This window comes from Pristis pectinata, chromosome 6, assembly GCF_009764475.1.
Source record: "Pristis pectinata isolate sPriPec2 chromosome 6, sPriPec2.1.pri, whole genome shotgun sequence".
NCBI lineage: Eukaryota > Metazoa > Chordata > Chondrichthyes > Rhinopristiformes > Pristidae > Pristis > Pristis pectinata.
In genome coordinates, this window is record NC_067410.1 from 108,937,346 (window position 1) to 108,951,001 (window position 13,656).

The following is a 13,656-nucleotide window of genomic DNA, read 5'->3' on the forward strand; positions in this document are numbered from 1 at the left end:
TCAGTCCTAAATTCCTGATCCTTTAATTGGAGACTGTAATTTCCAACTGAGTATTTATCACGTCAAGCCTGGGGAAACCTCCCACCTAATGAGAAAGCAGAAACAAGATGCAGTAGTGGATGATCAGTTATGATTATGATGAATGGTGCAGCAGGTCCAAGAAACCAAATGGTCTACGGTTCCTGTCTTCTATGTTTCCAATGATTTGGATGAAGTGACAAAGCAAAATATATTTAAACTTACTGATGATACAAAGCTCGGTTCCAGTGTAGGTTGTAAGAAGACTTCAGAGGCTTCACAAGGGGACACAGCTAAGCTAAGTGAATGGGCAAGGATAAGGCATATGGAACACAATATGGAAAAATGTGAGGTCATACATTTGAGAAAATTTGAAAGACAGAGGTCTTTTAAATGGTGAGGGTCTGAAAGGACCTGGTGTGAAGTGGGACTTTGTACACAAATCACTGGAAGTTAACATGCAGGTGCGCAAGTAATTAGGAACGCAAATGGTACACTGTCCTTTACTGCAAGATGATTTGAGTACAAGAGTGAAGAATCTCACCCCCCCGGAAGAGCATCTGCCAACCATAGGAAAAATAGTACATGCAATGGAGCTTCATCAGACTGATTCTTGATATTTTGGGGAGGGGACTGGTAAACGAGTTATGAGGAGAGATTAAGTAGACTGGGCCTATTTGCTCATGTTTAGAGCAATGAAAGGTGACCTTAATGAAACATACAAGTCTCTTGCAAACTTGATGAGTTTATGCTTCCTAAGTCTGCAATGTCCAGAACCAGCAGTCTCTGTATTTTAGGACTGAGATGAGGAGAATCTTCTTCACCCAGACAGGAGTGAATTCTCTACCCGAGGCTGCGGAGACTCGATCGCTGAATATACTCAATACAGACGTTGACAGACTTTTGGATATTAAGGGAATGAAGGGAAGTGGTTAGTGCAGGAAAGTAGCACTGAGGTGGAAGATCAAGAGCCATGATCTTATTGAAAGGCAGAGCAGGCACGAGGGGTTGAATGGCCTGCTTCTACTTCTTACATTCTTACTTTCTCTTTATTTGTGCTTTTGCATGGTTCTTGATGGAGGTCCCTCCACAGTACTCCAGATAATCAAAATTGTACCTATAACAGTTTATTTTTTTAAAATTTTTGCAAACCGCTTACTATCCCAACCCAAATTACCCCCTCAGCTAGTTTTACCACTCCTATAGTTCACATGAACAAAGGAAGAGATTGATTTAATTCCACCATTAATATGGCCCATTTCTGTCAAGGTTGAATGTACACTTACCAAGCTAATTATCTCTTATTATATGCACTATCTGGCTCATTCCAAGAAATACAATGCACAGCTTGTAAGCAAGTTCAAACATAAAGGCTTCGTCTGTCAGCCTGTTTCCTAAGTGGTCAGTAGGTGCAATGAGAATAATGCCAGCAGATTGATCTGTCATGGTACTACAATCAGGAATATTACCGTAACATTAAACAAACTTTGTGCGTTATTACTCACAGCATCACTTAAGCAGCTCACACCTGTGCTCACCCAAGAGCATGCTGTCCAATTTTTATTTAAAAGTATTGTATTACATTTTGATAATATATCCTATCCATCAAAATCATCTTCCCACTGTTTCATGAGCTTTCATTCTTCAGATTCATTTTAAAAACCAATTCTTAACGATGTAATTCAAGCAAAAAACATAGCAGATAACAGAAGACCTGAAACAAAAACAAAGTGCCAGAAATGCTCAGCAAGTCTGGTTGCTTCTGTAGAGAGAGAAATAGAGTTAATGTTTCAGGCCAATGATTCGCACAGGTAACAATTACTTTCAGTGACAAGAGTTTGAGAGAGAAAAAACAGAACATGTGGAATCCAGCAAATGCAAAGCAGTTGTTGATGGAAATATTAAAAAGAGAATGCTGGAAATCACTGATAAAAACTTTGGAGAAAAGGCTGAGATACAAGGTGGATGACCTTACACTGGAGCTGACACAAACAGAAAGGCAGGTTCCTTGAAATTGTTCAATTCAATACTGAATCAGGACCACAATGTGGTCAGTTCAGTTGAAAGAGCAAACAGGGGAGTTGCAGAGGGAATGGTTCCTTCAGGTTGCTGAATGATGGTGGAGCCTTAAGGTGGCAGAAATTACGAAGGATCATTCTTTGAACGTGGAGGCTGATGAAATAGAGGACAAGGGAACTCTGGCTGAGAATGAGAACAGAAGTGCAGGAAATTGAGAATCTGTTCAATATCGAGTCAGCCTCTCCCTGGTCACTCTTCCATTTCTACCAGCCATTCCCTTTCTCACGGCCCTTTCCCTTACAACTGAGGGAGATGCAACACTTGTCCTTTTACCTTTCGTCTTGTTATCCAGGGGCCTAAACACTTCTCCTTTGGTGCTCACAATGTGGTCTCATCTCCACTGGAGAAATCAAAGACAGATTAGGTGACCACTTTGAAGAATACCTCTGCAAGTCAGCTAGTCACGTCACTTTAGTTCTTCATCCCACTCTGACCTTTCCATCTTTGGTCTCCTGCACTGTTCCAACAAGCTCAAGGAACAGCACCTTATCTTCTACCTCAGCATGTTGCAGTCCTCGGCACTCAACAATTTCAGGTAACCAGCCTTTCTTGTCCATGTCACAGCTGACCAGCTCCAACACAAGGCCATCCACCTCTCCGTTTGTGTCTCTCCACAGATGCTGCCTCATCTACTGGGCATTTACAGCATCCTCTTCTGCTTGATTTCCAGCAACTGCCGTGCTTTGCATCTGACATTCCAACATGTTCCTTTATTTTCTAATTGCTGACACTGAATGTAGTTGTTACCTGAACAAGCATGGTCTCTACCCTATCATGGCCATTCCGTGTTCTCATCATCATTCCTTCCCTCCCTGCAACTTAAAACAGGTTTGCTTTCTTTTTTACTACTCTGAAGTGTAATTGACCTAATGTCATTATCCTCCAACGACGACAACACTTAGAATCATACAACACGGAAACAGGCCCTTCAACCCGAGATTCCCATCCAAGCCGGTCCCGTTTGCCTGCGTTTGGCCCATATCCCTCTAAACCTTTCCTATCTATGTGCCCGTCCAAGTGCCTCTTAACAGTCAGTTTATACATTTGAAGTGTTGTGTTAAGTACTTGGGGATGTCCCAGCAGGATTTAAAAGATGCTTTGCAAATGTATGTATTTTCTGTTTAATTGATGCTGTTAATCTTAACGACATTGTGCCCTATATGGAAGAAGAGGGGTGAAACAGCAAGGAGATCCAGCCAGACTTTCTCCTTCCTTCTGCCAATAGCCCAGGTGGCAAAGTGAGAAAGTCAGACAAGAGCAGAACTGAGCTCACTTGTGACACCCCCTGCACCATGCAGCCTTCTGTCACTCACTTTTCATGATCACAACGATCAATCAGAGGAGGCTGCCATCTGTGTTCAAGCGTAAGCCTTTGAATAATAAAAGGGGAAAAGTTGGTGGAATCAAGTGACTCAGATTCATTCCACCCACATTTTTAATCAGTTCTACCCACTGAAAAGAGAACTCAAACTTGTGATATCAGAAGGCAAGATATTCTTAAAATATTCAGTTACAACCACAAATCCTCCTCACCTGGTGCGATGTTTTCTGCATTCTCTGCACTTGGAATCATATGATCCTAAAGAACAGACATCAAGATCATCTGTGATGCATCATACAAATTCAAATTACTGGCAGTAATTTAACCTTGTTATCAACTCAAAAGATTCATTCTTACCTGATCACCGCTTCCCCAAGGATAATGATGAGGATGTGAGCTGATCTGCAAAACAAAGCATAGTTGATGCACTTATTCCCTTTTTAAGCAATGTTTGAGATTACGCTAATTTTGACAGTAAACTTTGATGATTTGGAATGGCCAGATAAAACTGTATCAATCAATAATGCTCCTCCTGAGTGCAGTCATCTTAGAGAGATCACTTAAATTATTTGGAACCAATCACCACCAGGGTTTGTTCTGCCATTTTCAAAGTTATAGGATATCAAGTCAGTATCACAATTTTAAATATGTGAAGGTGACAACACCAAAGGTTGCTTGTTTTAAAGACTTCAGCGAGAATTTTCTGCTTAGTAATCGCAGAATTTTAGAAACTACAGTACCTATTAAATGCAATCTTCCACTTATAATCTCCCAATATATAGACGTGCCAGGAAAGCTGAAGATGAAGTTATGGCCACGGTATCAGACCAATATCATTCTTCATCTTTAGTTACATCTGTATTGTGTTTTCCTAAAATTATAAGGCACTTCCTTGCAACTAAAGCAGTGTACATCTCCCAATAGGCCAAAAGAATTCTGGCAAGTTTTCTGCACTTGCTTTTCTTCCAGTATTTATTTCCTTTCTTGGAAGTAATGACATATCTAAGGCAGTCTGACATAACAACAACTTTGCAGAATTTACTTTTTGTATGCAAAACGGGATCATGCATGATCTGTGGGGTGGCAGGCAATGAGGCATCAAAGCAAACTTAATCTTGTCCGATCCCAACATCTGCACAATGGTCGGTGTGATAAGGGTCACTCCTTAAGAGGCAAATCAAGATCCTCCATTAATTTTAATTGCCCCTTGAAAAATAAAGTAGCTTATTGCAATTGAATAAGCCAGCAGAAGCTAATGGGACTAATGATCAGGACACATCTAAATCTCAATGATAGCCAGGAAAATTAAATCCAGTTATCTATACAAGTCTACAATGAAAACTAAGCAATCAAAATAGTAACTACAAATTGGCCATGATATAAATCCCAGCTGATCCACTTAAGGGAGTTGACGTCCTTACCACACTTTTACTATATCTGATTCCTGACCCACATTGATTGGATGTTGTTCGACTACCCTCAAATGCCAATATTATACTGCACACAGAAGCTCCAGAGGTGGTTCACCAGCACCACCTCAGTGGCAATTAAGGATGGGCAATAAATACAGACCTGGTTAGAGAAACCCAAATCCCAAGATTCCATGGGGATAGAAAAGCAAACTTACTATTAAAAGGCTTGCATACTATCTTGCTGATTTTCCTGGTTTATAGGACAGAATAACACACTGCACAAAAACAACAAGTTCCTCAGTGCATTCAGGAAAGTTTTCTGGTAATTATGAATTATGAAGATAGACTGCATTGACTAAATATGACTTTTCTTGAATATATAAAATTAGAGATCAACATAATTGAGGTATTTATGATCATTGAAGGTGTCAGGACATGTCTTCTACTGGAGGAGCCCAGAACAAAGGGATCTGGCCTTTAAATCAGAGCAGAGCCATTCAGGAGTGACAATAAATCATTCTGCACAATAAGTTATTTCTGCACAAAAGGTCAGTGAAAGTCGAGAATGTGCTCTCCAAGAGTTGTTGAGGTTAAAGATTTCCTGAAATTTTCAAAACAGGTTTTGATAATTTCTTGCCTAATTGCAGTTTACGTGTTAAAATAAGGAGGTACATATCAAGTATAGGTGGTTAGGATCAAATGAGGCGCTTCAGTACAAGAAATATAAGAGAACACTTGAGAGAGAAGAATCAGGAGGGCTGAAAGATGACACGAGTTGCTGGTGGCAGTCAAGGTGAAAGAGAATCCAAAGGGTTTCCAAAGTTATATTAAGAGCAAAAGGATAGAAAGGGACAAAATTGGTCCTCTTAAAGATCAGTGTGGTCATCTATACGTGGAGCCGAAAGAGATGGGGGAGATTTTAAAATGGATTTTTTGCATCCGTTTTTACTCGGGAGACAGACACAGAGACTATAGAACGGAGGCAAAAGAGTAGTGAGGTCATGGACCATATCCAGATTATGAAAGGAGGTGTTTGCTGTCTTGAGGCAAATCAGGATGAATAAATCCCCAGGGCCTGATGAGGTGTCCCCTCGGACCTTGTGGGAGGCTAGTGCAGAAATTTCAGGGGCCCTGGCAGAGATATTTAAAATGTCCTTAGGTGAGGTGCAGGAGGACTGGAGGATGGCTAATGTTGTTTTTAAGAAAGGTTCTAAGAATATGCTGATGAAATTATAGGCTGGTGAGCCTGACGTCAGTCGTGGGTAGATTATTGGAAGGTATTCTGAAGGACAGGATATACAAGTATTTGGATAGAGCCTGATTAGGGATAGTCAACATGGTTTTGTGTCTGGCAGGTCATATCTAACCAAAGAGTTTTGAGAAGGTTACCAGGAAGGTTGAAGAAGGGAAGGCGGTGGACGTTGTCTACATGGACTTTAGCAAGGCCTTTGACAAAGTCCTGCATGGGAGGCTGTTCCAGAAGGTTAAGTCGCTTGGCATTCAGGATGAAGTAGTCAATTGAATTCAACGTTGGATTAGCAAGAGAAGCCAGAGAGTGGTAATAGATGGTTGTCTCTCTGATTGGAGGCCTGTGACTAATGGTGTGCCGCAGGGATCGGTGCTGGGTCCACTGTTGTTTATCATCTATATTAATGAATGATTCAGATGATAATGTGGTAAACTGGATCAGCAAATTTGAGGATGACACTGAGATTGGGGTAGTAGTGGACAGTGAGGAGGGCTATCAAAGCTTGCAAAGTGATTTGGACCAGCTGGGAAAATGGGCTGAAAAATGGCAGATGGAATTTAATGCAGACAAGTGAGGTGATGCACTTTGGGAGGACAAACCAGGGTAAGACTTGCACAGTGAATGGTAGGGCACCGTGAGAGGTGTGCGGTAGAACAAAGGGGCCTGGGAATAAAGATCCATAATTCCTTGGAAGTGGCATTGCGGGTAGACAGGGTTGTAAAGAGAGCTTTTGGCACATTGGCCTTCATAAATCAGGGCATTGAGTACAGGAGTTGGAATGTTATGTTGAAGTTGTACAAGATGTTGGTGAGGCCAAATTTAGAGTATTGTGTACAGTTCTGGTCACCTACCTATAGGAAAGATATTAATAATCTTGAAAGAGTGCAGAGAAAATTTACAGGGGTGTTGCCGGGACTTGAGGACCTGAGTTACAGGGATAGGTTGAATAGGTTAGGATTTTATTCCCTGGAGCACAAGAGAATGAGGGGAGATCTTATAGAAGTATACAGAATTGAGGTGTGTAGATAGGGTGAATGCATGAAGGGTTTTTCCATTCTGGTTGGGTGAGACTAGAACTGGAGGTCATCGGTTTAGGGTGAAAGGTGAAATATTTAAAGAAGAATCTGAGGGGGAACTATTTCACTCAGAGGGTGGTGCAAGTGTGAAATGAGCTGACAGAAGAAGTGGTGGATGCGGGTTCAACTGTAACATTTAAGAGAAGTTTGGATAGGCACATGAATGAGAGAGGTATAGTCTGGGTGCAGTAAATGGGACAAAGCAGAAATCTAGGCCAGCATGGACAAGATGGGCCAAAGGGCCTGTTTCTGTGCTGTAGTGCTCTGTGACTCTATATCAAGGTGGGTGCCTGGAATTAAAATGCAGATCAGTCAAAATTTAACTAAATGGCCAAACAGGTCACTCAGGGGACAGTCTAGGTGACAATAGACTATTAGTATTATGAACAATATTAAAATCCTCATAATAATATTGAATGAATTTAAACATTTGAGGTCAGGTGCATTTAATACTAAAATTGTGTGCTTCTCTCATGCAAAATATCTTAATGCACAATTAAACAAAGAGGCTTTTACAATCATTGGCACCAGTTACTGAACTATCCATATGGGAAAATATCTCCACAGTAATTGTTTATTTCTAGTTGAAGCCATTTCATTAAACATTCTCCAACCCAAAACTGCAGGAATATAACAAGTAATCTGACAGAGTGAGATGAAGCCATGAAAAAAAATGAATACAAAGATAGAGGAAGGAATGAAAACACTAACATACATCAGAAAACAGGTACACATTTTTGGGCACAGCATCTCTTCAAATTTAGCTCTTTATTAATGTTAAAAGTCTTCCTCCCTAAAGTATTGTACTTTCTCAGAGTGACTGCATATTTTCAGCATTGCTCATTTCTCTTACAGGGAAATATTTGATTTTTATTCTCATAAATCAATTGTGGTTTGCAAGATCAATGTAAGCCACACAGACAAGGGTGCAGTTAATTTGATGAGATGACAAAGCTTTAGTGTAAAGATCATTCTTAGCATCAAAAGATATTTACAGCCATGAGATCTTTCCCAAGTAAGAGAGTGCTATCAAGAGCTGGAATATGTTTGCTCCAAAACACAACTTACTTTTGTCCAGAGAAAACAATTCTCAGTCAATGGAAACGTTCTTAGAGTTTTAAATATCCAGATTTTTATTTTCATTTGGTGTAATACTTATAATAGTAACAATTAGCAAAACCTCAACTGATGTTGGACACATCATTCAGCATCTATCATTCACATCCATTTCAATATAATCTTCAAAGCTTTTGCACAAAAACTGATCCTGCAGCCTGTGAAGGAATATATTTCTTGCCAAAACAAAATTATCCAGTTTGTTTCAAAGAAAATACTAACCCAACACAGTGAGTGACCATTTTAATTTGAGTCACTTTCCACTCCATGAACAAACAGGGCCCGAGTTAGAATTTCAAAAGACATTTAAAAGGATAGAAAGACTTACAGCATGACGTCCGCATTCGATTGTGACCAGTTTGTGACATTTCTTATGGACCAGAAGCTTACAGTTGATGCATTTATAGCCCTGACGACCTAGGCCCCAGATCCGATCAGTACAAAATGCACAGTGTGCGCGCTAAAGGAGGTGACATGAATCACGATTTAGTTAAGAAAAACCATTAGTTACACTAACATTGATAATATAAAAAATATTATCGCTTACTACCCAAATTAATTTTGAAACCATTGCCGTAACTGCTTGAAAATAAAATCATTGCTTGGGAGTTGAAGTAGGTTAAATTTTAATTTTTTTTTAAAAAAACAACACAAACTTTTCCAGCGAATAAATATGTAACTGAACCTTCTCCTAACCCAGTTCCACTCCCTTGCTTATTATGGATGTATAACTGCCTCCATACTTTGCAACCTTCTGCTCCACTCTGTGGAATTAATTTTCTAGTTCTCTCCACAGATGCCAACATTTTCTTACTTTCAAACTTCCAGCAACTGCAATTTTTTATTTTCATTTGAATTTCATATTTTACTTTGCATCTGTGTTCTGCAATGGCAACATGTAAAGCAATGAAGTATGCGTTAACATTTTTGGTTCCCTTGCAACCCGAGAGACTCACTTCTAGATCAATATACTTAACTGATCCCACTGGAGAAAATAAGGCAGGCATTTATCCCTAAGTGCATGGTCTAAATCTATGAAATATTTACTGATAACGATTGAAATACAATCCCATAACAAACAAACCGGGATCTGGCCAGAGTTACAATCAACTAAGAGTAAATTATCTGTCATTGGGAAAGGACAAGCAAAATTACTTAGATTAGCAGGTACCTTTTTCATGACCCAGGTATCAATTTCACAAATAATCTAATTAAAAGGTTTCCTCCATTTGTTCTAGTAATCTTAGCTTTTATGTTCTGTTTTAATTCTGATTCCGAGAGTGTGATTGGCCTTGACATTTACTGCTTATAAATCCGACTCTGTTAAACCTTTCAGCATCCCAGACCAGTTTTAATCCAGGTTATACCTTGATCATGAAAATGAAATGGGTATTAAAGTGGGGAAAAATTGTTACATTCCCCATCTCTGAGCTTGACGAAAACATTTAAAAAGATAACAATAATTCTCACTCTGTTGAATCTTTTTGCTTGGAAGGTATGTCCATTTACACAGTACAGCTTTCTCCAGCGCCGAGCACCTCGTCTGTATATGGATTCTAAAAACAATGACAAAATTAAAACAAACTTTCTGTCAGCCCAAGAGAAAATTAAACTGTTAGCAAAGTGACGGACTCATTTTGAAATGCAATAAAATGGTAGGATAAGAATAGACTTTTCTGATTTCAGGATCATAGAATATATTTCCACTCTTCCCCCAACCACCCCTCCAGTTTTTTCCCTGCTCAAATGTATTCTAAAATCTGTGGAAGACTTGATAGAACTTCAACTTTTCAGCATTACAGGTTACAAGATAACATGGTGTAGAAAAGGTAAACCCTGCAGGACATGTGACAAATACACCTACAAATTGGCTGAAGGTAAATTAGAATATTAGGGAGGAGCTCCTTACACAGTAGTTTAAATGATAGACACTGTATAACATTATGGGCAATGTAGTTTTGCAATCATTTAAGATGTAGTTGAGTCCATGCCAGATGGATTGAATAATTGTATCAATAATAGAGCTTTCATGGCCACAGAAGCAAGCTAGGATCCCCAGCACTAAATTCTAGTCAGTTCCACAAACTAAAGAACATTAAGAATGAATTTACAGCAGGTCATTGGGATATAATTTAATAGAAAAATGTAACATAGCCTCAGTTCACCAACACATCAACGAGAAAGCCATCATTTATCTACACTTTATAGACCAGAAGAATGGCTATGTAGTTTAAGTAAATGAACAGTTAATAAATTTGTCTGATACATGCTTATCTCGTTAATTAACTGCAATGGCTTCCCTTCCCTCAGTTACATTTGGTGCTCCAAGGATCTATCCTCAGCCGTGCCTCATCCATGCTATCCTTTAGCAACATCATCCAAACAACACAGCATTAATTTCCAGGTGTTTAATAACACACAGCTCTATCAAGCTGCCAACTTCCTAAAATGTTCCACTGTCTCCAAATTTTCAAACCATTTCTCCAACAGGATGAGCAGAAGTTTTCTCTGACTAAACGTTGCCTTTGGTCCTTACAACAAATTCCACCCCTCTCCCTGACAGCAATCAGAAAATGAGCAAGCTGGCCTACAACCTTGGTGTTATAACCAACCACAAGTTAACGTTGTCAAAAGCAACCAGCCTCAACTCATTTGCTAGTGAAGTTTCTAGACTTTATATTCCAATGCACTTTATTCTATACTTCTTAAGACTGAGGTCATCCAAAATTCTTTTGCCTGGGTTCCAACTTGTACCATCCCTTTCACCGTCAACAATGTGCTTCCTGCTCCACACAGCATCCAGTAAGGGAACATCTCAGTTTGCAAATATCTATTTTTGGTTTTCAACCCTTCCTTGGCCTCACACTGTAGTACTTTTTCCCCCATATCTATAAACACTGATACCTTCATCCCTAATTTTGCTCTCTTGCAACCCCTTCTACAAATCAAGCTCAATCCTTTGGTTGCCAGTCCCTTATTTCCCTCATGGTCCTCCATTAAGATGCTCCTTGAAAAGGTGCCTCTCTGGCTAAGCTTTTCTTCGTCTAACCTATTATTTCCTTATGAGGCTTGGTGTCAAGTATTTGTTTTTTTTGTAACCAAGTAAACACTGCAATTTTTTGTGAAAATTCATGCCAGTATTAAAGAAAATTAATAGTCAAGGAAATCTTATCAGGAGAGGATTTTATCAGGCTTTAAAGTAATGGGTGGGAAGTTCAAGGGAGATGTCAGAGGGAGGTTTTTCACCCAGAGAGTGGTTGGTGCATGGAATGCGCTGCCTGGGGTGGTGGTGGAGGCTGATAAGTTGGTCAAGTTCAAGAGATTGTTAGATAAGCATATGGAGGAATTTAAGATAGAGGGATATGTGGGAGGAAGGGTTAGATAGTCTTAGGTGTGGTTTGAAGGGCGGCACAACATGATGGGCTGAAGGGCCTGTATTGTTCTATGGTTTGGTGTTTGTTTTCTCAAATTAGAGAAATTGAATAGCAGAAGCTTGATTTAAAAATTTAAGTATCAGAATTGAATATCAGTCTGACAGGAGAAAAAGTGCTTTTAGTTGTTTTTCTGATGAGATTGCGTTAACTTACTCTCACGTTTCCAGGACATTCTCCAAATCAAGATTGATCATTATTTTTTCAGTCAATGCAAGCTTCTTACTAATTATATCTGATTAGGATGCAAGACCATGAGCTTAGGTGCGATCTTTAGACTGAACAGCACAGTTGACCTTACTGCGTACCGAAAGGACAAAACTGGCTTCTTCGCAATAACTTTCAATTCAGTAACTTGTCCACAAAGAGCATCTGGGATGAAGCCAATGGAACCATAGCATTGTACAAGTCTGACTCCAAGGGGAGAATACAATGATGGATGAATACCATACAAAGTACCTGGCATTCAATGAATAAGTAAAAAAAAATTTTTTAAACTGCAGATGCTGGAAATTGAGATGAAAAAAGAAAATGCTGGAAATACTCAGCAGGTCAGGCTGCATCTGTGGGAAGAGAAACAGAGTTAACTGAAATATTAGCTGTTTCTTTTTCCACAGATGCAGCCTGACCTGTTGAGCATTTCCAGCGGTTTCTGTTTTTATCTCAGCATTCAACAAGACTGAAAATTGATTTGATGAATTAGTTGAATAAGGAAAAAGAAACACTTACTGTCTTCCCCTGGACAAGGCATGCCTGGCCGTTCTGGGATACAGGGAAACACTGTGGAGAGGAACATCCATTTAGGATCAAGTAGACATTTCTTATATGACTTTCAACAATACAACCTAGTCTGATGACTCGGTGGGTAATGGGAGCAATACATCGTGTAATAGGAAGTACAATTACCTTTGTAATCTCTCCCTTGCCTGGATAAAGTTTTAGGAGCTAAACGTCTACAGCTAGAACTTGTTACCAAAGCTCACCAGAGCTTACCCACTGATCTTGGAGGTGTCTGTAAGATAGTTACTATATTTTGACACAACAATTTAAGTGTGAAAAAGGCACAGCAAGAAACATGAACACACAACAAAGCAACCCAGTCAGTCCCACCTTCCCTCCTTATTTCTCTGTAGCTCTGCCATATTTTCTCAGATGCCCATCAACTTCCAATTCTTTTGCCATTTACCTACCAGCACGCGGGATGCGGTTGAAAACGCACGTGGTCACAGGGAGTGCAAAAGCTGCCCTCTGCAGGCTGCTCCTATATAAAGCCCAATTACTCACAAAATTACCTCCACTGGGGATGCAGCAATAAAGACAACACCAAGTTTCTGCTAACCTGTATCCAAATAATTACAAGTATATTGCACCCAATTTTGCCACTCATATTTAAATAATATTTATGTAACAGGAAGGGAGGAATTTTTGTATATTCTTTCACCAGAATAATTGCACTTCCTATTACCTAGTGTGCTTGTAACAAAATGATATTTTGGCTACAGTGGAGTAGTGAAATAATCAAGCCTATCTTGTGCAGCCAGTAATATGGAGTTGATGTGTCACTAAATAATGTTACCTTCTAATACCTGGGAAGACAGAGGTCCTCTTTTAAAACAAAACCTTAAAACTGTGACAATAAAACTTCTGTAAATAAAAATGGATCAGACAATAACCTGCAAAATAACCATGAATAGGAAACTCACCCAGCAATAACAGAATACCTTGAAACATATTTGAACAAACCCAGTTGCACTTGACCACGTTACTTGTGCTAACAGGACCCCAGTTTGAATCAAGCTTAGAAAGCACGGAGCTCACTCCTTAGGTGATAGTTGTACAGATACTTTTAACAGTTAAAAGAAACAGAATAGGTAATCAATGGAATGCAGTTTTCTTGACAAGCATTACTCTTTCCTGAATGAAACCATGAACACAACTACAGGTCCATTTTCTC

At 39.5% G+C, this 13,656-nt stretch overlaps 1 protein-coding gene across 2 annotated transcripts in view; it reads right to left on the reverse strand.

Annotated features, from left to right (window-relative positions):
• The window catches only part of prkci (protein kinase C, iota), a 79,320-nt gene that overhangs the window by 33,667 nt on the left and 31,997 nt on the right, over window positions 1-13,656 (reverse strand). For both annotated transcript variants that reach the window (XM_052017329.1, XM_052017330.1), the window contains exons 4-8: window positions 12,432-12,482; window positions 9,742-9,827; window positions 8,600-8,731; window positions 3,776-3,820; window positions 3,631-3,676 (exon numbers count right to left, since the gene is read on the reverse strand). In XM_052017329.1, coding sequence (XP_051873289.1) covers window positions 3,631-3,676; window positions 3,776-3,820; window positions 8,600-8,731; window positions 9,742-9,827; window positions 12,432-12,482 — 360 coding nt within the window. The remainder of the gene's footprint in view (window positions 1-3,630; window positions 3,677-3,775; window positions 3,821-8,599; window positions 8,732-9,741; window positions 9,828-12,431; window positions 12,483-13,656) is intronic.